Source organism: Xenia sp. Carnegie-2017, unplaced genomic scaffold, assembly GCF_021976095.1.
Source record: "Xenia sp. Carnegie-2017 unplaced genomic scaffold, XeniaSp_v1 HiC_scaffold_21, whole genome shotgun sequence".
NCBI lineage: Eukaryota > Metazoa > Cnidaria > Anthozoa > Malacalcyonacea > Xeniidae > Xenia > Xenia sp. Carnegie-2017.
The window spans coordinates 6,084,993-6,109,480 of NW_025813484.1; the positions used below are offsets into that span (position 1 = coordinate 6,084,993).

Sequence of the window (24,488 nt, forward strand, 5' to 3'; positions counted from 1 at the left end):
AAATTTAGGTAAATGAAGCATTTTCATTTATCTTGTACAAGTAAGCTAAGTTTGAACGCGACTTAAAATGACACAATTGCATGGACTGACGTACTCGGCTAAGGTCAGTTACAAACATAATATATACCATAATTTTCGTGATTTTGATTGGCTAACGTGTAACCCTATCTTTGTTTTACTAATCATATTGACAAAGAACATCTGCGTAACTGGCGTCTGCTCGGCTGTACTCTGAAGGGTTGGGAGCATTAAGACCAAGAAGGACTTTAGCTAGAGCACTTTTTCGCGCATCATATTTAAGGTAGTTAGTGCTCATGCAAAAGTGTAACAAAGAAAAAGATCACCACGCGTATTTCGGCATTTACGATGCGTTTTAAGAGGTGTTTTAGTATAAACACGCCCATTAGACGTACTTGTGTTTAATACATACATCGCGTTTCAACGAATTAAATCAAAAAATAACTATTTTTCCTGTTTTCTCGTATATTATGTTATGTGTGTGTGTATGTGTGTGTGATGAAACTTAATGTTGGGATGTTCTTTGTTCCTCAAATGTAATATTGTTCAATTAGAGCTGTTAATTAATGACTTATTGAGCGTGAGGAAATGTGCTTTAACATATATATGGTGCCCAACTTCCAGTCGTTTTTTCCACAGCGAAAATTGCTGCTGAAAATTCAATGCCATGCATTATTCTTTAATTTCAATGTGCATTTTGCATGTTTACATGATACAAAATTGTACCAATATACACAATAAATAAATTATACGATATTTTGTACACTTGCTGATTGTCGAGAGATGTCTGAAGTTTCAACAGTGGGCGTGATATTGTTCATATCAATACACCCCATAGTTATAGCAAATTGTTCATCGACTTTTCTGCCCTAACTAACAACACTTACGCAAATTAACGGAATTAGAATAACGAGTTTCTGGCACAATTGCTCACGATGTAGGTATGATATAAGCCATTGCACTTTGTAGAATGAAGATACACAACTCACAGTGAATGTTTTCTAACGAAAGTAATCAGAAGAATTTTATCAAAGGCCCACACGCTCAAACCTATATAGGATATTGAGCTCTGCCAAGAAAAGGAAGGTCACACGTATTGTTTTTGGAATTTCGAGGGCGCATCTTTTTGACCTGAAATTGACACGTAAGAGCGTGCAGTATAAAATTATTGTATTATTTCTTTTGAGACGGATCGCGCCGTGCGGCACGAATCACCAAACGAAATGCGTACAAACTTTTGAAAAAGTCCGTCTCAAAAGGGTTAAACAAATGAAGACACGGACAAACGGACAACGGTCATTCACTGCTCTGGTGTTTGGTAGAAAAGCATTTTTTACACATAGCATTTAACAATACAGACTGTCGTACAAATTTGCAAGGCTTGAGGAATAGCCAGACGTATGAATGACATGTGAAGGACAGAATGTATGAATCATCACACCTCTTCTCTCTCGCCCTCTCCCCCCCAAGAAGAGTCAAATCTCAATAATCACACTGGACAAGTCTGTCTGTGTCTTGCTGAAAGTGCCTGAGACACGAAATTTTCTCATGTCTTTTAGTGAAACATCTCCTAAAACTAAAATTTCTTTAAAATCCATAAACTGAAGTTATTTGTGTGGAAATTTCATGAGATTTCCTCATGAACATAGTAGTTGTTTACATTTATTCTCGACATATCAGACAAATTTGCTTTATATCACGTGGTCACAACAATGGAAAATTTTAGATAAACCATAAGCAAGCTTATAGCTTAACAACGAAATAACAAACGAGTTTATGATATGTATGATTGTAGATTAGCAAACGATTAACCTTAAATTCTCTAATTTATACATCGCCTAAGTGTAGTATAGTAAAGCCCTGATTACTCAAACTCGCTTGATTCGGACTCATTGCTAACGTAAACAAAGTTCATTTTCCTTTCGGTCAAATTTCCCCAGATAACTCGAACTCTAATCTCGGAAGGCAACATAGGGTATAATTCAAAGACCTAAATTTTATAAGTCGAAAGTGTCAATTCACATTGAACTATAGAAGTTCTACTGCAATGCCATAAATCTTTCATAAGCTTCATTTGAGACACCAATAATTTTTGTGTCATAGGCACTTCAGACAAAGGAAAGAAGGAAAGTCGTACAATTCCTCTTCAAAATACGAGGTCCGAGGTCGGAGGTCGCCGTCGTTCGCCGTCATAGCAAAATGGCAAAAAAACAACTGAATGGAAAGTCCGACCGAATATTTACCCAAACCTATAAATAACAAAGCTACTCAAGAATAGTTATCGTTATTTTTATGCTACATATGCACAGAATGGGAAAGTAATGTCTCGCAGTCAGGCGCAATACGTTGCATAAAGGCACAGCCCAACAAAAACTTTTTTACATAACATAGCATTGCTGTATTAGCATTTTAGAGATTTCACTTTATTACGAACACAAAACATTTCTTATTGATGCATTGATTCAAAATATTACAGTTGAAAAAGCACTTACTCTTACTTTACCTTCAATCAATCTTTATTCATATTTTGGCATAATTTTTTTAATCCAAAGTTCCAAACACCTTTGAACTTATTGATAAATCTTTGTCACTGCCATGTTTTATTTTTTTACTGTAATTTTCCCGCTTAAAGGCATGTTCCATGTTCACAAAACACCCTGTTTCACACCCTTGTTGACTTACTGGATTGTTGGATTGACTGGGATTGAATTGACCATATATTTGAGGATCACATTGGCTTGTTTGGATTTGGATTACTAATGATTGGATGAGTAACTGATTTTGGCCAATCAGGAATGTCTCTATATTAACCAATCAAATTTAGTCCAGTCATCCTACCCGTCTAAAGCCGCCATTACTATTTTGCGCGATGTAAAATGTAAACAAAACAGCAATAAATATGCTGGCCAAAGCGATTTTGGTTTTGATGTATTTCCTTTTGATATTCTTGGTAGCCAAAGTTCTTGACTTATCTGCAAACTGGTTGGAACTCAGTTGCGTTGCCTCCCCTCTTTTTAATCCTCTCGCTGTTAGCGTCAGAAAATTGAAGAGATTGTTGGACGAAAGAGGTGTTAGTTATGTCGGCGTCGTGGATAAGACCGAATTAGCCCAGCTCGTTGAAGAATCGGGAAGTTTTTGCTCGAATTGCAACTGCAGTGATGTTAATGGTAGTCAAGAGGATGAGGATGACGAAGTAACGTACTTCCATAGTTCCTCTCATTTTTTTGAGAAAATCGAAGACACGAAGGCGAGCGGATGGCTTGTCAAAATCATTCCAGACTACAGAGGCTCTCTACTATCATTGAAACAATGGCGACGACTATCGAAGAAGATGACATTATTGGGAATTAAAGCGGGAGTGTTTGATTGCGGCTTGGATCCCCGATTATGTGCTAAAAATGGCTGGGATGCGAAATGTCTGCTTCTTTCATCTCCAGTTGGACATCATGCCAAGGGAAATGTCAAAATTCATATTTACAGTTCCAAACCTTCCGTGGAGCGTGCATTCTCCTGGATAAATAGCATACTTGGGAAAAGAGTGAGGAAGCTAAAAAATCCCAAAGAATATTCCCAATACTTGGCAAGCAAAGAGAAAAGTAATTATGAGATGACTAAATTGGTGTTTTTGGTCAACTGGATGAACCACCTGCTCTTTTGTCATCTTTATCCATAAAGTTTATGGGCAGAGTCAACTTTGCATACTTCAAAGTGACAAAAAATAATGCTGATAAAATCTTGGGAGAACATGGTAGCAAGCGATTCTGTCGACTGTTGGTGATTACACCAGAAGGACAGCTTTCTTATGGAATGATGAAAGGAGAGTTTATTCAATACAGATCTCTGGAAACATTTTTGACAAGTTTACATCCGGAAGTGAATGAGGCTTTTCTTTTAACAATAATACTTGTCAATCAAATTTGTATATTGGAATTGTTTTTAACCTCAGGTGGAATATTGAGAAAAATGGTCAAATTCTTCATGTTCTTTGTTTTTGCCAACACGGCGCTTATGATAATTTGGCTTCCGATTGTTAAAGTGTACCGATTGGATATTGCACAACCTCTCATAAACATAAGTCGCATATGTCGCTTCATTACAACCAGCAATCTGTTATCACTAGTTAGATATTATTTCTTATCCTATTCTAAATGGTCTTTATGGTTTCTTAGCTTTTGCATGTATGGCTTTGGTTTAAACAGGCTTAAAAGAAAGATCAAATATCTTGATAATGATGATTCGACAGACTGGTTTTATGAAGATTTGATGTATTTCAGTAGATTTTTCAACTCTTTTGGAACAACCATGGTCTTTCCTTCCAGTTTGCGGCTTAACGAAGGCACTTTCTTCTTGCATGCATATGAAGACATGCTTATACAAAGGCTTGCAACTCCTAATCTATGGCTTCAACCACTTTTGCCCACAGACTTTGTGAGGGACCTACCTGTTTGGAAGAACTGTGAGTGCACGCCGCCTGATAGCAGGTTCTCACAAAAAACAAAGGCAGCATGTGATGCAAATTTCTGTAAATGGTTGAAAAGGCCTGACAAAACAATCATATCAGAAGAATGCTCTATTTGCCTTGGTGCCTATCGGAAAAACTGTATCATGGTATCATTACCTTGCAAACATGTTTTTCATCAACTTTGTTTGGAGAAATGGTTCAAGTCTGAGCATCAACTGAACAACCTTAACTGTCCAGTTTGCAGATGGCCAGCATATAAAGCTAAAGCAAGTACACATGATTTTCCTACAGCTAATGGGAACAGTTAATGGACATATATTAAATATACTATAGATAGAATATATATTACAATTGAATGGGTAGTCTTCACAGTTACATAGTGACACTCTAAATTTACTTTAAATAAGGCTAACAAATTCTTTAATCTGAATTCACTCAGTTCTTGTTCGGAACATTACTCTTGCATCTGGAATGGACTCTAATTTATGGATGAGAAAATAAATCAATATCAAAACCACATCTTTGCGTGATCTTTTCATAAAACCTTGCAGGTTTTGTGTGACCATAGACAGTGAAAATGTATCGATGATAACCCACACCTTTGGGTGGTGCTGGTGGATTGTAATCTATAAAAAAGAATAATGAAAAATGAAGCAACATTTTAACTGTCATTTTAACTGTATTTAAGTATGTCTACAGACTTATGTTGAAACAAGGAGTTATCATTTTGAATTCCACAGAGAAAATGTTCCAATTTTAATGAAATGAATTTTGAAGTCATGACAAAATAAAGCAATAGTGATTTCGATCGTGATTCAGATCAGACGGGCAACAATGACATGGAAGAAGTTTTAATACAGAATTGAATAGAAGTGATTTTGATGAATTTTAATTTCAGATTTCACAAACTGAGATAAATATGGGATTATGTTATATCTGATCCTGGTATGTGACTTGTGGATAAAAAACCCACAAGTCACATACCTTGATTTGGGAAACTAGATTATCAGGAGGGATACCAAATACTAAACCCCAGTATCCATGTGAACACTTTAAAATCTGAGCCTGCTTTTCAGAAAGACATTTATGATTTACCTGTAATGACATTCCAATCTGATGTGCCATCATTTGCCAAAAAACCTTTTTTAAGCTCACTCCCCTTGTAAAAGAATGAACATTTTGAACAAACTTAGCAAATGCTTTAATACAGAAAAGATCATTGCTTTGAAATTTCAAGTTGTTACAGCCTACTTACCTTAACATCCGATAAGTACAAATGAAGCCAACTTTGGCATTTTGGTATATTCTGCGATTTTGGATTCATAGCAGATGGTGCATCCGGGTCAAACATAAGAACTTCATAATATTTATTCTAAAAATTGCAAAAAAAGCACCATTCTTAGCATAAGAACATCGACCAGCAAACAGGCTATGATAAATCAAGCTTATGGGCAAAGGTAAAATTTTTGAAGATGGGAAGAGGAGGCAAGTCATAAACAATGCACCAAAATAAGTGATATATAGCTATCAATTTGAAATTGTCATGAAATACAGGAAGGGTAATTCTTCCCTTCACCCCCCCTGGTGATGCTGGATGCATGTAAAATTTTATTTTTAAATAATAAACAGGCATTTCATACAACCAGCAACAATTTTACGATGACATGTGGTTAGCACAATGAAACATTTCAACATTTAAATGTCACCTTCAAGTGAACAATAATAGAGTACCTAGCCAACAACAATCAGGACAACTTTTGGTTAATGACTTAGTGTCAGGTTTGTTGGTATTAGAAATATTAAGTAGGGTATTTTTAAAACTGCTGCCCTTAAAGAAACTTGATTTATTTGGGTGACTAGTTTATAAAAAGATAGAGTGTGATGTAGAAAATCAGTTTTGGGGATATTGCGTCAGGTCAAAAGACATTGCTGTCTTACCACATCGGCAAACGAGAATTTAATTTCAGGAGTAGAAGTGACCAAATCCTTTGGATAGTTTCGGTCGCAAACGACCGACATAGATCCATACTTTACATCAAGAGAACTACTTTCTTTTGAAGGACATTCGTCGAAATCAAAGCCGTGAACAGTTAAAATGCATGCAAGAATAAAATGAATACATCCAGCTAAGAAATTCATCTTAAATTCAAGAAATAGAATGTCCAATGTCGACTTATACCTTTGTGACGTCACAATAAAAGCAGCAGAGATTTGCATAACTGCAAATGATCCAATAAACGCCTCTTATCAATTACACTTTGTATCTAATAAACGCCCCCCTTTAAAACCAGTTTCTATTAGATACCTCTTTCTCTCTAATGGACGCCATCCAACACATTACCGTTGTGATACGATTATAATGATGGGTCGTCTGTCGGATTAAAAACCGTTTATGTGTTCATTTGCTCACGAACGGAGGTGATCGAAGTCATATAAACGCCTCTCTATTACACTCCTTCCTGGAAAAGCTTGAATTTATTCAACGCACCGGGCGTTTATTTGATCATTTACGGCATTATTTATTATAACACCTACTTTAAAACTTTTCAGTGGAACGCGAGCCGGGGAACTAGAAGCTGTTAAGTCCCATAAAGTAGAAAAGGAAAGATTTTATGTGACTACAGACACATAAGAGTTGCTTGATCCAGTCTCATAACGAGATCAGTGGTCATTACATTTAACCACGGGAAGTTTAGCCAACAATTCTACAATTATCTCTTGATAATGTATCGGCAGTTGAACCCACATCAATGAGTTAAGCACACCAAATAATTTATTCATACATTCAATTTGAAAATTCTAATTTAAATTACACGGATAGTTGCCATCGTCATCTTCAAAATTAGGTATTTGGTGCTCATGATATTTCAAGTAATCCTCTGTACAAGATCGGCGTAAGGCGTTCCCGTTTGAGCAACTTTCTTAAATGTTGCAAGAAAAGATTCCTTTTCTTCTTCGTTCAAGTTCTGGAGAAATTGAAGCAAGTTTTTATGAGATGCATTTTAAAAAAAAATTGACGGAAAACGAACAAACCTGATTATGATAGAAATCTAGCGCCGTTAGTAGAAAGTAAGTACGATCGATCGTGTCTAATTTTCCAATTCGCGATACGGCATGCTCGAATCTAAGTCACGTTAAGGATGTATGTATGTAGTCAGTGAAACTTTATGTTAGATAGAGTCAAGAACGATATGTTAAAGATAAAGTCACGTTAAGGATGTATGTATGTAGTCAGTGAAACTTTATGTTAGATAGAGTCAAGAACGATATGTTAAAGTTAAAGTCACGTTAAGGATGTATGTATGTAGTCAGTGAAACTTTGTGTTAGATAGAGTCAAGAACGATATGTTAAAGATAAAGTCACGTTAAGGACGTATGTATCTGATCGGTGAAACTTTATGTTAGATAGAGTCAAGAAAGATATGTTAAAGATAAACTCGCGTTAAGGATGTATGTATGTAGTCAGTGAAACTTTATGTTAGATAAAGTCAAGAAAGATATGTTAAAGAAAAGAGACGTTAAGGACGTATGTATCTAATCGGTGAAACTTTATGTTAGATAGAGTCAAGAAAGATATGTTAAAGATAAACTCACGTTAAGGATGCATGTATGTAGTCAGTGAAACTTTATGTTAGATAAAGTCAAGAAAGATATGTTAAAGAAAAGAGACGTTAAGGACGTATGTATCTAATCGGTGAAACTTTATGTTAGATAGACTCGAGAACAATATATTAAAGATACAGTGCTCTTAGCAATCGGTTTGTTGAAGCAGCGATGAAGATGCAGGTGAAACTCCAAACGGCCATTCCGAGCGGCGGCCTTTAAAATATATGGACAATATTTCAGAGTTAAGAAAACCTTTATGACTGATACATCAATGATCTGTCCAAAATGACTTTGCACCTCTGTGTAAAGCTACCAAGTGACAGTAAGATCCAATCTTTTACTGATGTTTGTTGATCTTTGCTAATCAAATTCTCACACACCTACTCCAAAATAGATAATAGAATTGTTGTTAAACAACTCAGACTCCTAAGACACACACCCGAAAGAAACGCTTTTGAAATCATACAACGGTCAACACATGGAACATTTCACATAGCATAGTTTATCCGGGGACGTAGCAAAGAATTGTCCAGTTGGGTGTGTGTATGTGTGCGGTGTTGTATGAAAATGACCACATAATTACACTGATGCGGTCATTTTCATATCAGACCACACATATCTAAAAACTGGGCAAGTATTGGTCAATATGACTGTAATTGTATTGACAAATATTTGCCCAGTTCTAACATGCAGCGAACCCAATTTTAAGTATAGTTGGTCATCATAATAGTTGAACACGTAAATTCTATGTTCAAATTGGTCAAATAACTTCTTATCGTTGAAAGAGTGATATTTTTTCAATCGCTATTCATCAGTAAATTTTCGTTATCGGTAAAAAGTCTTCAGAACGTAAAATTTACATTTTCAACAATTTTCACCAACTATACTTAGACTTGCAAGTGTTTGCAAGGATTCTACGCCCCTGCATTATCGTCACGGGCTGTAACGTCCCAGAGCGCATTTACAAACCTTAAATAAAACAGAAGCCATGAGTTCTGGATGTGGTTGTTGACTGGAAACGAATTCTCCAATCACTTTATTCATAACCTCGTCCGGAGGAAAGAAATCACAGAGTACAATTGGTAGAATCTCCGATACCAACCTCGCCTCGGAACGAAAACCTTTACGGATTCTGCAGAAACAAGGGATTATGACGCTAAATAACAGTGAATTGTTCAATTGGCAAGAAAATCATTAATTCACATGAGCAATGGAACTTCACAATAGAAATTTTAATAGAAATTTGAATAAAAGTACTCGAGATAAAAGAGTGCTAAATATCTAGCTTGCAACACATTTTAAAGAAAGAAACCAATCAACTTGACTCGGGACCATCATTGCAACTTCCCATAATTCATAGATAAATTTAAGCTCAAACAAAGAAATAACAGAACATAGGAAAACATATTTGCTCTAGTATTCATGAACGACCGTAGTACTATCGAGAATTTAGAGGGAAGGGAGGGGCTCATATTTGTATATGCGTAATATGCCCCATTAAGTTTTTGAAATCCATTGTTTTCTACGGATTACAACATGCGTATGTTAATATGAGCCCGCAATCATGGACAGAACTGCAACATTTATGTTTAAAGAATGAAAATTGAAGACATGAGTTCGGAGACAAGGAAAAAGGAATATAATATCTTGTCAAGTTGAATGTGCAATTTCAAGTTACCGGTCGAAGAGCGCTGTCGTTCTTTCTAAAGCCAATAAAAGAACATCGTCATTCGGTGAGTCGACATCTTCGTTGTCTTGGAATAAACCGCTGGGACGATCGCCTTCCTTTCCCGTGTACATGCACGTCAGCAAAAGACCGAGAGCAGATATCGCTTTCTGTGGATTTCGTATGGCCAACCTTGAGAAGGAAACATGGTTTTACGCGTCTGCATCACTAAACACAATCTCGAACAAAACAATGTACTTGGTACAGGGAAAAGTTTAAAAACTGCTACTGGAAAAGTGGCAGTTGGTTTGGAGGATAAAGGTTCTTTAAAAAAACTCTTAAGCGTTTTTGTTTACTGCAATAAATCTTATTCAATTCCAACATTATTAAATGGAAAACAAAAATTCTTCTCCGTCATCGTGTCATTTTTCACTAAAATTGAAACAAGTTGAAATGCTTTCGTAGGATGATGGAAATCGCTACCTTTCGATACTAAACTTAACCAAAGCATCGCTGTCTTCTCTTGATAACGAGAAAGAGACGACCAATCTTTCAAAGCCACGTATTATTGCATGGTAAAGATGCAAAGGAACGTTATCCTCTCCAGACGACGCCAATGTTAAAATGGTCTATAGATGTATAACAAAAAATCATCTGGGCAACACTATACATTCATTATTTTTTGCACAAAGGGATGCATCCACTATGGTTTGGGGGGAGAGGAAAGGTGTGTGCTCTAGTTTGGATTGAATTTGGCTGGCTTCTTCTTGCCGAAGCATGTCAGACCTTCTTGTTAAATTCTATTTCTTTTTCATTATGATTGAAAGATCTTTGGTACTTGGAAGTGTGCTCCATTACACGCAAATCACAATTACGTTTGCTTAGTTGATTGGTAGCTATGTTGGTATCATGTGCTCCATGTTTGGTATGTTGTGTGGCACCCTTTCTGTACCCCACTCCTAAACATACCCCTAATTGCACATAAGTCATGGAAAGTCCAGCATTAAGTACCGAATATGAATGGACTTTCTGATTAAGTCATGTATTAATTGTTTTGTGGCACCTTTTCCGTACCCCTCTCCCAAGTGGCGTGCTAGCAGGGGGGAAGACGGAGATACGCCCCCAGCTGTTGAATTTTAGGGGGCGCTGAAATAAATAAGGGACGTCAAATTTGAATATATGTTGGAGAAACGCGTTTGAAATTTTACGGTTAGTATGAATTCACTCCAGGAAATAGCATTTTATAGCTTCTTACTTTTAAAAAATTTCCCGGGGAGCGTGCTCGAACCCCCAAACACCACTCGCCCCTTCGGCACTCGGCTCTGGCCTTTGGCTCTCGTTCTTAAAGTGCTATATTATTAAAGCGCGTTTTCAGTGGTAACCGACTGCCCCCCCTAAACCGGAGAATTTGCTCACAGCACACCACTGTCTCTCCCAAATACATCCCTGGTAGAACATATCATTAACGGAAAGCCCAGCATTAAGTACCAAATATGAATGAGCTTTCTCATCAGGTCAATTAGAAAATAGTCATGGATAGATTCATCATTTCTATGGTGTTTTGTACTTTATCGTACTTTGAATCAATCATAAACATGATCATAGAAATAAACAATGACCAAAATCAAGTGACTTTGCTCACCATGATGAAGTTTTTCTTGAATTCGACATTATTGATCTCACCGCCATAGTGCTCCAGAAGGTAAAAAGACGCAGATAGTAACACGAGCAAACGATGTTCGCCGAAAACGCTACAACTTTAAATGTATTAATAACAATGAGTTGAAGCATGACGATCATAATCAGAAACACAAAGTTTCGACTTACTCGTTCACTTGAGCCAAGACTTTCATAACGTAATCTGTGACCAGCGGTATGACAAGATTTACGACCGAAACGATGTGAGACTCGAGAAGATAGAGAGCTCCGAATAATGCAGCAACCTAATGTACATATGATGTGAATGTTTTTCAACATATCCATGGAAAAGGAGTAATGGGAATAATAGTGCATTCAAGGCAAGGTCAGGGGTAAGGACAAGGATCGCAGAAGATAGATAACCAGGGATGGTCTCAAAATCATATATTCATGTTTTATAATCTGTAATCACAATTGATTTTAATAATAACTAACAAAGTATTTCCTGAACATCGCCCCCACCCCCTCTAATAGAGATCATTCACAGTCATGAAGGACTATGAACAAGGCTGAGGTTAGAAAAAGGAGCCGGATTGTCAGCGAGAATAGAACATAACTATAAGGTATAAATACTACGATGTACTCTGTAATCAATAAATAAACTAAAAATTTTGGGTGTTATGTTCAAAATGTATATTTGCTTGATTGTCATGAAACTGAAACGAAATTTGCGCATGCGCATACCGCCAAAACTCAAAAAAATGGCAAATGGATAATGGTGCATTCACTCACCTGAAGAGGAATATGTGGAGATTTGAATGTTGTTTCCATTATTTTGACAACTTTTTCAGGGATTACACCTTCCTTTTTTTTGTACGAAATAAAAAAGACTTTTAAGTATAAGTAGAGAATGACTATTATTGTTTTGACAATTGTTTTTGGGATTACATCTTCCTTTTGGTTGCATGAAATTGGCTTGAAAAGTTTTGATGAAAAGTTTGCCTTTGTTATATGGAATTGTATTCCACAAAAGATAAATGTGTAAAGGTACAATTATTTTCAGTTTCTCTTTCAAAATGTAAAAGGAAGTCAATCCTGGTTTCACACCTTCCTGTTTCGCATGAAACTTTGAAAAACGTTACATATCTCTGTGTGACTAACATTAATCTGATCATGCGGTCACCGATAAGTATATTTTTACACGTGTTCCCTTTAGTATATTGTTACCCTTAGAGTCTCAAAAGTTGCCTGCCCAAGCAACCGTCCCCTGTAAAGTAGCCTGCCCAAGCAATCGTCCCTCGAAAATAGTCGCCTTTCTTAATACTTAGTGAAGAATAGCGAGAGAAACCGTTCACTTAACTCATGAAACTTTTGAGGAATTTCCCAACATTTCTAAATAAAACGTTTATTCGTGTCAAACGCAACCTTACACAACTTTAAACGCACTAAAAAATCCTGTTCATACAGCGTGGATAAAGAGTTCACCATTGAAGTTAACCAATGCTAAAAATAACAACTCAAACTAAGCGCCCCCACTGAATGTAACCGCCCCTTGAGGTCACTAATTTCGAAAGTAGCCCAAGTAGGCCACTTTCGAGACTCTACGGTTTTATACTCTACGGTTTTATACATCTCCTTTTATGTCATAGTAGGAACAATTTGAATATGCTTGAAGAACATACAGTGGAGAAATATAACACATAGTTACCATTTTTAAGACGGCCAGCGACTTACAAAGTGCTGGCAGTAAATACTCCATCATTATTTCATCTTCAGCGGGATAATTTTGATAAAGTTCAAGGAGTTCGCTCAGTAACCATTCATACTGCGCCGTGTCGACGAAAAGATCCGAAATGATGAGCAACTAAAATTTTAGATCATACTATCGAGCATTGGATATTATGAACCAAAAACTTTTATACCTCATGTTAAACTCTAAAGTTGGAAATCAAGAAATGCCGAATAAAAACTGTATGGTTTCACTGCCAAATTACATGTAATCCAGCAAATCATTCACGAGAAGAACAATTGGTGTTTTCGTTAAGTGACGTTTCTACATCCTTAGTAGGAATCATTTTCAGATTCAACAAAAGAGTAAGCGCCAGTTTTGCTGTATTTTTTGCCTGGTTTATACGTCATGAGGTTGTTTTGAAGTAAATTGGTGGTCTTTAGTGAAAATGCGTAGCTCTTTACTCGACCCTCCCGGGTCCCCTAAACCAACAAGCTTCGTTTAAAAATCTACCTTCATAAAACATGCCTGAACTTGCTTGAAGCCAAATTTCACCTCCAGACACGCGTGTCTCTGGAAGGTCAAATCCCGAATTTTAGCGCATCGTCGAAAGTCAACTTTCTTTGGATCGCTCGTGAAAAATAGGAACTAGTTAAACTACAGGCTTTATAAATTTTGGCGGGTAGTAGCTTTCCAGTTATATTTAGTTCATAATAGACAGACTATAAAAATCAATGACCTCGAATTCAATCTACAATATACCTGATTCCACCGAAATTGTAAAGTTACGAATGAGGCAGGTCGCCATCTTGAAAACTAGCAAAACTGACTATATTTGCCAGTACTATCTACTTCCTCTGCATTAATATACAGTTGCAGACATGATAGTTTAGGTCTGGAGTTTAAACTGTTTCATATGATTGGTTTTTAAAGTTGCTTATAACTTACTTTTGATTATGAGTTTTGCTTTTTGCCATGTTTCAAGATGGCGTCCTTGCCTCACCTTGACACTGTAGTTAGACATCCGGGGGATTGAGTTGTAAAGCATTTATCAGGATTAATCACTAATACTAAGATCATCATATATACATACGGATTTAACAGATTCTGTAAGCAACATCAGAGGCGTTTTCGGCTGCGTGTAGGGCGACACCCATTGCTCAAACAGTTCCATTAAGAACTGGACACAAGAACGCACATCGATTTTCTCTCGAGGCGAAAATTCCGAAGATAACAATCTGGATGATGGATTTCCCGATTCATCTTCATCGGAGTTATCAAATGTACATTGGTTTTGGAGACTATTGACAGAGATCTAAAACAGAAGGAAAAGGAGTTCTGAAACGTTTGCATGAAAAATTAAAGACCGTGGACGTGTTATTAATGTACAAGGTAAGACCTTTAACATGTAAAAAAATGCAACTGGTACAACCGTTGAGGTGTAAATAAGACATAAATTACGATTTTTAGATGTAAAAAGATGTAAATTACGATTTTAAGATGAAAAAGATGTTAATGGTGCAACCGTTGTGATGCATAAAAGATATAAATGAAAAACTGGTTAAAAAGATGCACAAGCTATTTTGATAACATCGTTCAATACCTGACACAATGTATAAGAATGTAAAGCCGAGATTCTTTCGATGTTTACTCCATACAGACTTGAAGTATCCACGCTGTCATTCAACCAAAATGAGCTGAAGGAAAATAGAAATCAAAAGATTGAATGACTAGACAAAAAATCGGTCTCATCTTAGCGTGACGTTGTCAGAATACGAATTTGTTCACCTTTGAGAGCATTGTTTGGCGAAATGATCTTCTACAATTTTTCGTACAGTGCAAAGTTTTTTACCAGCCCTAAAAAATTAAATACGATAAATCAACAGAATATCCAAATCAGTGATATTAAAGCTTTCTTCCCTTTGTCTAACCTACTCCCAAAGAATGGTTCCCTGTGTTTTAACTGCCACCCAAGAATGGTTCCCTATGTTTTACCTGCTACCCAAGAATGGTTCCTATGTTTTACCTGCCACCCATGAATGGTTCTCTGTGTTTTACCTACCACCCATGAATGGTTCCCTACATTTACCTGCCACCCATGAATGGTTCCTACGTTTTACCACCACATGAATGGTTCCATGTTTTGGTTCACTATGTTCCCTATGTTCCATTCCATGGGCCGTTCCTGAATGGTTCCACTATGTTTTACCTTCCACTATTTGGTTCCATTTCCACCACATGGGGAAGTTCCACTATGTTTTCCCTACCACCATGAATGGTTCACTATGTTTTACCTACCACCCATGAATGGTTCACTATGTTTTACCTACCACCCATGAATGGTTCCTATGTTTTACCTACCACCCATGAATGGTTCCTATGTTTACCCACCACCACATGAATAGTTCCACTATGTTCTACCACCACCACTCCATGTTCCACCACATAGGTTCCATTTATCTACCACCATGAATGGTTCTATTTCACCATGAATGGTTCCTACCTACCACATGAATGGTTCCTTTATTATCCACCGTCCATTCCCATGAATGGTTCCATTTTTACCTGCCACATGAATGGTTCCTATGTTTTACCTCAACACTCATTCTGTTTCCACACATGAATGGTTCCTATGTGTTTACCTTACCCCATGTTCCACTATGTTTACCTACCACATGAATGGTTCACTATGTTTACCTACCACCCATGAATGGTTCCTATGTTCCATGAATATTCCACTATCCACCATGGTTCTATGGTTCCACCACCCATGAATGGTTCCATTCCACCATGGTTCCGTTCCACTATTTACCATATGTTCACTACCACCACTGGAATGGTTCCACTATATTTTACCACCCATGAATGGTTCCACTATGTTTTCCTGCCACCATGAATGGTTCCACTATGTTTTACCTGCCACCCATGAATGGTTCACTATTTTACCTGCCACCCATGAATGGTTCACTATGTTTTACCTGCCACCCATGAGATGGTTCCACCTTTTACCTGCCACCCCAGAATGGTTCACTACGTTTTACCTGCCACCATGAATATGGTTCCACTATTTCCACCACCCATGAATGGTTCCCCTCCATGAATGGTTCTTGTTTTTCCTGCCACCAGGGCTATGTTCCACTATTTCCGTTCCTATATTTCCACCATGAATGGCTATGTTTTACCTGCCCATGGTTCACTATGTTTTCTACCCATGAATGGTTCCATTTCCTACCACCATGAATGGTTCCACCCTGAATGGTTCCTATTTCCATGAATGGTTCACTATGTTTTACCTACCACCAAGAATGGTTCCACTATGTTTTACCTGCCACCCATGAATGGTTCACTATGTTTTACCTGCCACCCATGAATGGTTCCACTATGTTTTACCTGCCACCCAAGAATGGTTCACTATGTTTACCTGCCACCCATGAATGGTTCACTATGTTTTACCTGCCACCCATGAATGGTTCACTATGTTTTACCTGCCACCCATGAATGGTTCACTATTTTTACCTACCACCCATGAATGGTTCACTATGTTTTACCTGCCACCCATGAATGGTTCCCTATGTTTTACCTGCCACCCATGAATGGTTCCCTACGTTTTACCTGCCACCCATGAATGGTTCCCTACGTTTTACCTGCCACCCATGAATGGTTCCCTACGTTTTACCTGCCACCCATGAATGGTTCCCTACGTTTTACCTGCCACCCAAGAATGGTAACTCTTTTTGTCTCGACACATGAAAGCTCGCACCAACCGAGGGGTTACCAGGCAAAGGATGTAGCGTCGTTTGAAGCAACAGTCTAGTTATGCATTGTATTGCTAGGCAACCAGACTTCACAGAATCAATGTCCTCCTAACATACAGTTCAAAAGATCAAAGCTATTCCACTTATTACTATTGACTCATCCATATATACATTGAATAATACGTTTAGTACATGAAACTCGTACATATTTACATTGAACCCTTCATATTCACACATTGACCATACATATTCATTCAATAAACCATAAATATTCATTCATTGTGCAATACATATTCGGACATTGACCATATATATTCACACAATGAACCATACATATTTATACATTAACCATACATATTCACACATTGACCATACATATTCATTCAATAAACCATACATATTCATTCATTGTGCAATACATATTCGGACATTGACCATATATATTCACACAATGAACCATACATATTTATACATTAACCATACATATTTATACATTGACCATACAAAAACATACAATGACCATACAAAAACATACAATGACCATACATATATTTACACATTGACCATACAAAACATACAATGACCATATATATTCACACATTGACCAAACAAATACACAACTTGTACATACATTAGAATTGTGCTCGAGACTATTTAGAAATCACTTTATACGTACCTCTCTTGAAGTCTGTTCGGGCGATAGTGGAGAACTAAGGACCCCAAGCAACGCCGCCCAAGTTTCCTCAAACTGCTGACGCGATATCCAACCTAAAATGAAGAGATACTTTATGTAAGACATTTGATATAAACATCACACCTTTTTCATTCCATTAAGTTAAGAGGAAATATTCATTCATTACAGCAAACATAACAATCATTAGTGTATTTAATCATTGTTGAGAACTTACGAATAAACACGGGAACTTTGTCTTAAACTACAAATTTGCCCACTGGTGTGTTCTGTATTTATTTCCGAAGTCATTTCATCAATCAAAAAGACTCAATGAATATTCAATGAATGATATTAAACAAAAATTTTTCCCAAGATCTCAAAGAGACCGAAGGGAAATCTTTTGCCATTCGTACCGATCTAAACGGTAAATAACGTATTTTTTTTGGTAAAAGCAACAGTTTTATTAAATTGTGCAGTTAGATTCAAAAATGGCGGCAAAGTAAAAAATAAGCTCATTTTACTTTGGAGAACTCAAGATTCATTTAAAATAGATCAATACAATCAAAAGTTGGCTGGTGATTTCCTTATGAAGATAAAACAAAACAGAACAAGTCTTCGCTCAAGTATTTATCTACAGGATTCCGGAACGTAGTCAAATATCGTAAAACTTTTCGAGAGGGCCGAAGAATCTGGGCATAATTACTTTTTACTGTTTGTCATTCCGGACTGGCTAAATACTCTTAATTTAGACCATTTAAATGCTGTTGAAAACCGTACTATCTACTGTTTGAATGCACGATGCTTCGAACTCATAAAATGGTTGGTTTTTCCAGGCCAAACTTTAAATTCACTCAAAATTGTTGACACATCGAGTTACAAGCAGAAGCCGGGAAGGCAAGAAACGTGAGCAACGCAAACCTCGTACAGAGACTGAACTTATTGTGCAAAAATATATCAAGGCCCACAACTTTGTCTTGCCTAAGTGCGTGTTTCACTCAAATGCAGATAGATTGGTGCCAATGAATGAATATTTCCCCCTAATGAGCAGGAAAAGATACTCTATTTATATCAGATACTCTATTTATAACAGCCTACTCACCAATCGAGTGAACTCTTAACACGAAATCCTGCAGGACATCTCTCTCTCGGAGTATATCCGTGGGTAATGGGGGTAACTCGGTACCATGCCTTTCCTCTTCCCATCCCATGTTCCATACGAGCGGTGGAATGCGAACGTACGCGTTGAACAAAGTGAGACGCGCAAGTCCAGTGATTACGTCACGACATGACCGTATGAGTGCATCAGGATGTACGAGATGATGATTGGTGTTATTTAAAAGCGTGTATAGATAGTTGACCAACATCGAAGCTTCGTTGTAAACAATATCGGAGTCGGGCAGTTTGATGTAAGGTTTATCTTCAGGTAAGATTGTGCCCGGTATCACGAACACTGAAACACAACAACAAAATGATATGCAATCAAAGATTTGTGCATGTACAAAACTACAAAAATAACTGCACAATGTGTGTAGAATTTAGGAATGCGCAGGTTCCGAATAAGTTTCCGACAACCTCGGGGACTGGCAAGCCACGGGTGTCTGTCTGGGTGTCCCTTACAAGAAGGACACCTAAAAATTTGGCTTCTTTGAACATCAATACGATATATTGAATGCCAGGTTTTTACAAGCGTACAAACGATTAAAACTTTCACTGCGACATGACCCAGTTGAAGGAATAAAACCAAACAAAACTAACTCATATAGAGCAGTTTCGTCACTAACTCAACCATCGTGCTTGACCACATATTATATTCGAAGATGGAACATGCAACTTTGAAAAGCTTTCCAAAGCCCTTGGACAAATGATAGCGTCCATTATGGTGGAATAAAAAGCAACATGGCGACAGGCGATGAAGTATAGCCGTCTTAAAATACTTCGGAGAAGTAATTATTCACAAGAAAAAGTTTATAGTCCACTCTATTCAGTCCCCTAATGTTAAGCTTTGCTTGATACTAGTAATTGTATCAATTACAGCTATACGGTAATAATCCAGTATCCGATAGGATCCAGTGATAATCCAGTATCCAATAGGATCCGGTCGATAACTGTTCGGTTAAATCCCGTATCTGGTTAGGTTGTACCCTGCTCATCCAAGAGCAGATTTCCGCTGACTACTGTGATGTTTAATGAGGTTGGCTAACACAAATACTCATGTGAGAAAGTAGGGGAGCGTTCAATTTAATCCTCGTAGTGTACCGCTGACCACAGTGGTGTTTGAAGCGCACATATCAAGACCAGGAAAGTAACTTTTTTGTTAGTAACGGCAATAAAAATTTAAGATACCGCATAGGTTTATAGTTTCACGACATCGTTTGATCGAATAGTCAAAGAAAAAACTTGCAAAAATTAAAACTGTTCGGACGCTATTTCCCAATGAAAATTTTACTTCCGGTGCGGAGTCACCAAATTCTAGGCACGAAACGCCCATAAAGATAACATTTTCGTTCTATCAAATATATTGCAGATGTCGTCGAAATCGATTTAACTAGGCCCTCTTATGAGGCTGGCGGACGTACTCATACAAGAACGTTTAATCGTTATGAGAAAGTTCATAGTTAATGCATTACCTTTTTTGACGATGGAGTAGACAGAACGCAATGAACGCGTAACCCACGGACTGTACTCCGGTGCATTAAAAACATGAAAAAGACAGCGATTGTGTAGCATCTGAAAAATAATCCAGTGAAAATGTTTTAAACCTCAGCCACTTGGTTTGGTTCATTTCCAAAGGAAATTTATTTCATCACAGTGAAATTCACTACGGGTCAAATGGAAACACATATATTGAAAATATACGTGATTACTATTTACTTACAAGTGAAAACGTACGAAACACGGTAATAAGCTCTGATGGACAACAGTTCTCTCCTTGATACTTCTCGCAATACAAAACCTATGAAAGATGTAGGTTGGCTTGAGTAAAAGGGGTTAGCGTCAACCAAATAATGAGAAAAAGTTTTCGTCTTGAAACTTCTTGACGTTTCTAGTTTTAAATGAAAACATTCCTGGGAGTGATTTTCCCAAAATGTAAACTTTTGAGCATTTCACATCTGCCTCCCAACCAAAGAAGACATCCAGTACACAGTAGCAAGGCCAGTTGGCAAGTTTTAGTCCTGGTACTTATGTAAATTTCGGAGCATCATCATCATTCATTTCTTTATAAATCTATTGTTTTCTTACAGGAAGCGAACAAAAGAAAATTCACAAGGCAGGACTATATAATCGGGCACGAGTCGACACCGACAGTACATATTATCCACTATCCTCGAAGATTTAGATAAGAAATACAAAAAAACAAGCCCGTTACCTCCAACACGATCATACCAAACTGACACACGGCGCAATAAATAGCTTTCGGTAGCTGAGCAGCTTTTGGCAATGTGTGCACGAAGGAAAAATACGCCTCCAGCGCCTTCGTGGTGTCGATGAGTCTTCGTTTCCATGGCAAGTTTTCCGATAGCTCGTGTACTTGTTTCACGTTCATTCTGGAATGCAGTAAGGTTGGCTTGTTCTGCTTATTGCCATCGTGATTATCGTCCTCCAACGTTGAATGCAGTAAGGTTGGCTTGTTCTGCTTATTGCCATCGTGATTATCGTCCTCCAACGTTGAATGCAGTAAGGTTGGCTTGTTCTGCTTATTGCTAACGTGATTATCGTCCTCCAACGTTGAATGCAGTAAGGTTGGCTTGTTCTGCTTATTGCCATCGTGATTATCGTCCTCCAACGTTGTGACACTAAATATGATCTCTTGTACATGTCGTAAGAGTAATCCAAACGTACATTGAAACAAATGATCGACGCCATAAGTGTCGAAATATGCCGTGTCTTCAAAAGGACTCGTTCTTATCTGCAACAAAAATCACTTTCCATAACAATCACATCCTGTATAGTTTCAGTAAAATGTGAAAATGCATTCGACTAAAATGGTTTTAAATATATGGATGGGAGAAATAGCTCAAATCTTTGATATAGTTTTGACTTTAAGGGGGGAGGCTTAAGTTCTCGATACAGTTTTAAATATGGAGGGATGATGGCTCACGTCTTCGACATAGTTTTAAATATGGAGGGGTGGTGGCTCAAGTCTTTGACATAGTTTCAAATATGGAGGGGTGGTGGCTCAAGTCTTTGACATAGTTTCAAATATGGAGGGGGGATGGCGGCTCAAGTCTTCAACATAGTTTCAAACACGGCGTGGCGTGGCTTAAGTCTTCGACATAGTTTCAAATATGGAGGGGGGGTGTCTTAAGTCTTCAACATAGTTTCAAACATGGAGGGCGTGGCTCAAGTCTTCAACAGTTTCAAACATGGAGGGCGTGGCTCAAGTCTTCAACATAGTTTCAAACATGGAGGGGCGTGGCTCAAGTCTTCAACTTAGTTTCAAACATGGAGGGGCGTGGCTCAAGTCTTCGACATAGTTTCAAACATGGAGGGCGTGGCTCAAGTCTTCAACATAGTTTCAAACATGGAGGGGCGTGGCTCAAGTCTTCGACATAGTTTCAAATATGGAGAAGGGTGGGGTGGCTCAAGTCTTCAACATAGTTTCAAACATGGAGGGGCGTGGTTCAAGTCTTCAACTTAGTTTCAAACATGTAGGGGTGGTGGCTCAAGTCTTCGACATACTTTTAATTATGGAGAGAGGGGGGTGGCTCAAGTCTTCGACATAGTTTTAAATATGGAGGTCTTCAACATAGCTTTAATATGAAGGAGGGAGATGACTCAGATCTTCGACAGAGTTTTAACGTTTGAAGGGGAAGATGGCTCTAATCTTCGGGACGATTTTAAATGTTAAAGTGGAGAAGGTTCTAATACGGTAAACTCAAAACATTTTTTTCTTCGACAATTATACCTCATGATCAAATTCTCTCGCACAAATTTCAGCAGTTTTCTTCATGCCAAATACCAAACACGGCAGCATTAAACTTGTGTTGAATTTCTAAAAAAACAAATTTGTTAATGATTGAAATAAACACAGCAGTAATGCAACTCGTGTTGAATTCCTAAAAAAGACATGGCTTAAAACAAGTCTGCCTTCAATCCAAAAAGACTTTCCAATATTCTGTGTACTTATCCCTCGTGTACCTCATCATCCATGATTTTAGAAATCGCGTCAAATCGTAGGGCGTGCAATAAATGTACAACTTCAGCAAAACTTTTAACACCAACGTCGTTAAGTTTGACACAACAGCAGCATTTGTGAACAAAGGTATAAAACCATGTCTAAACAGACAGAACGCTCATCGATATTGCTAATTTTTTAAATAATTTAGTTTTGTACGTAGAAGTGAAATGCAAAAGCGATAATCGATATAGTGAATCAACATCCTATAAAAAATTATGCAAAAACTCACTTCCTGATTGGTCAGTCTAGTCATAATAAACTTCCTGATTGGTCAGTCTAATCATAATAAACTTCCTGATTGGTCAGTCTAGTGATAATAAAGCCGGCTTAAAAAGTCGTATTGTCAATTCTCCGAAAGCAGAAACAAAAAATAACGACAATCTTTATGACAGAAGTTCAACATTTAAAAGTGGAAACATAGCTCTATTTCATTCAGGAAATGAATAACCTTATGTGGAAATAATAAATTCTATGGCTGTCTCATACATACTGTTATAAATATTACTTTTTAGTGTTCTCTTATTTCTCCTCCACATTTTCTGTATTTGTTTGTGCATATCATTGGCATTTATTTGATGGCTAATTAAGATTCAATTTACAAGTCCCTTTTATAGGAAATCGGGTGTATGGAAATGTTCAACGAGACTATGCTTAGATGAAGTTTTCACCCTATCTTAACCTACCTAACTTCTCCTACCTACCTCTATGTTTTCGAGACTTGCTTTTAGTGCAGGCTCAGCAACATTTCCAGATTGTCCAACCTTCGTAGTATTGAGCGAAACGTGGGATATAAGAGAGGCTAAACGTGGATTTCTGCAAGGTGCAATTACAGTTATATTAATCGCAGCAAGCAAAAAAATATTTTCAACTAAGAATTATAAAACAACACAACAAAACGTGTGCGGTGATTGGTCTATAGCTGTGTTCGTATTAGTCTGTGCAAACTGATGTGAACCGATCTGAGCTCAATCAATTAATTAACCAATAAGAGTTTGCAAATCAATTATAAATACATGTTATCTCGAGCAAGTGTGGCCTTTGACCTTCGGTCTCGGGCTTACACTGATCTGCCCTCGAGTTGTCCCAAATATCTCCTAGGTTTGCATAAAGTTAAGTTAAACTTAAGTTAAAGATGTTTTACGTGTTTCAAAAACATCTTTTACATATTTTATAAAATAACAATAATTTAAAGCTTGAAACAAATGTGTTCATTTTTCCTCTAACATGCATTCATGAATGATTTGCAAATTTTCGTTGATTTCATTGGTTGAGTTCAGATCGGTTCGCCCAGGCTGATGCAAACTCAGCTACAGACCAATCAGCGCACGCGTTCTATTCTTGATATTTTAAAATTGTTTTTCAACCTCTTTGTGACGGCCACTGATACAAGAGCACCATGAATGCTTTCGATATCGTCTGATGAAAAGATTTCTTCAACCTCCTGTACACAAACATTTCCAGAAATTAGAGAAAGATAAATCGAACAAGGAACACAACAATAGAACTCTGCAGGGATGTATCTACGATGGTTTTTACGTGGGTGACGGAGGGTGACGGAGGGTGGGTGGGGGTGGGTGCTCTAGTTTGAATTAAAATATGTAACCCTTTGTACAATTTCAGATTTTTTGGTAAAATTTGTAACCATTTTATTATAGTTGGATGAGTGTCTTTGCAAAATTTCCGTTACCCTTGAACGTATCTGTAGCACAGCCGAAAAACGTTATGCGCACGCGCGAGTGTTCCGGAAAATCGCGGAAAAATA

At 37.5% G+C, this 24,488-nt stretch overlaps 3 protein-coding genes across 5 annotated transcripts in view; 1 reads left to right on the forward strand and 2 right to left on the reverse strand.

Moving 5' to 3' along the window:
* Nucleotides 1–2,545: 2,545 nt before the first annotated feature.
* LOC124443718 (E3 ubiquitin-protein ligase RNF103-like) lies at nucleotides 2,546–4,855 on the forward strand. The gene is given in 2 exon segments (XM_046994227.1): nucleotides 2,546–3,646; nucleotides 3,649–4,855. Coding segments are annotated over 2 exon segments (1,869 nt in total). The 5' UTR covers nucleotides 2,546–2,917; the 3' UTR covers nucleotides 4,789–4,855.
* Nucleotides 4,776–12,031, reverse strand: LOC124443717 (phosphatidylethanolamine-binding protein 4-like). The gene is made up of 6 exons (XM_046994225.1): nucleotides 12,027–12,031; nucleotides 6,419–6,652; nucleotides 5,736–5,852; nucleotides 5,576–5,639; nucleotides 5,080–5,106; nucleotides 4,776–4,958 (listed from the first exon to the last, which is right to left on the reverse strand). Exons 2-6 carry the CDS (start codon nucleotides 6,617–6,619, stop codon nucleotides 4,912–4,914), a joined length of 456 nt encoding a protein of 151 aa, XP_046850181.1. The 5' UTR covers nucleotides 6,620–6,652; nucleotides 12,027–12,031; the 3' UTR covers nucleotides 4,776–4,911.
* Nucleotides 7,195–24,488, reverse strand: part of LOC124443716 (huntingtin-like) — a 54,331-nt gene continuing 37,037 nt past the window's right edge. The window contains exons 41-65 of one of the 3 annotated variants that reach the window (XM_046994224.1): nucleotides 24,091–24,167; nucleotides 23,428–23,539; nucleotides 22,687–22,824; nucleotides 22,454–22,540; nucleotides 21,326–21,454; nucleotides 20,915–21,205; nucleotides 20,423–20,500; nucleotides 20,175–20,274; nucleotides 18,647–18,997; nucleotides 17,551–17,642; nucleotides 16,828–16,982; nucleotides 14,908–14,976; nucleotides 14,723–14,816; nucleotides 14,213–14,434; nucleotides 13,099–13,254; nucleotides 12,183–12,254; nucleotides 11,580–11,695; nucleotides 11,395–11,509; nucleotides 10,236–10,381; nucleotides 9,765–9,944; nucleotides 9,056–9,218; nucleotides 8,384–8,466; nucleotides 8,222–8,299; nucleotides 7,514–7,604; nucleotides 7,195–7,446 (exon numbers count right to left, since the gene is read on the reverse strand). In XM_046994224.1, coding sequence (XP_046850180.1) covers nucleotides 7,348–7,446; nucleotides 7,514–7,604; nucleotides 8,222–8,299; nucleotides 8,384–8,466; nucleotides 9,056–9,218; nucleotides 9,765–9,944; nucleotides 10,236–10,381; nucleotides 11,395–11,509; nucleotides 11,580–11,695; nucleotides 12,183–12,254; nucleotides 13,099–13,254; nucleotides 14,213–14,434; nucleotides 14,723–14,816; nucleotides 14,908–14,976; nucleotides 16,828–16,982; nucleotides 17,551–17,642; nucleotides 18,647–18,997; nucleotides 20,175–20,274; nucleotides 20,423–20,500; nucleotides 20,915–21,205; nucleotides 21,326–21,454; nucleotides 22,454–22,540; nucleotides 22,687–22,824; nucleotides 23,428–23,539; nucleotides 24,091–24,167 — 3,294 coding nt within the window. In that variant the 3' untranslated portion in view covers nucleotides 7,195–7,347. Of the gene's footprint in view, nucleotides 7,447–7,513; nucleotides 7,605–8,221; nucleotides 8,300–8,383; nucleotides 8,467–9,055; nucleotides 9,219–9,764; nucleotides 9,945–10,235; nucleotides 10,382–11,394; nucleotides 11,510–11,579; nucleotides 11,696–12,182; nucleotides 12,255–13,098; nucleotides 13,255–14,212; nucleotides 14,435–14,722; nucleotides 14,817–14,907; nucleotides 14,977–16,827; nucleotides 16,983–17,550; nucleotides 17,643–18,646; nucleotides 18,998–20,174; nucleotides 20,275–20,422; nucleotides 20,501–20,914; nucleotides 21,455–22,453; nucleotides 22,541–22,686; nucleotides 22,825–23,427; nucleotides 23,540–24,090; nucleotides 24,168–24,488 lie in introns of all 3 variants that reach the window. The other 2 variants (XM_046994223.1, XM_046994222.1) reach the window with 2 other exon arrangements.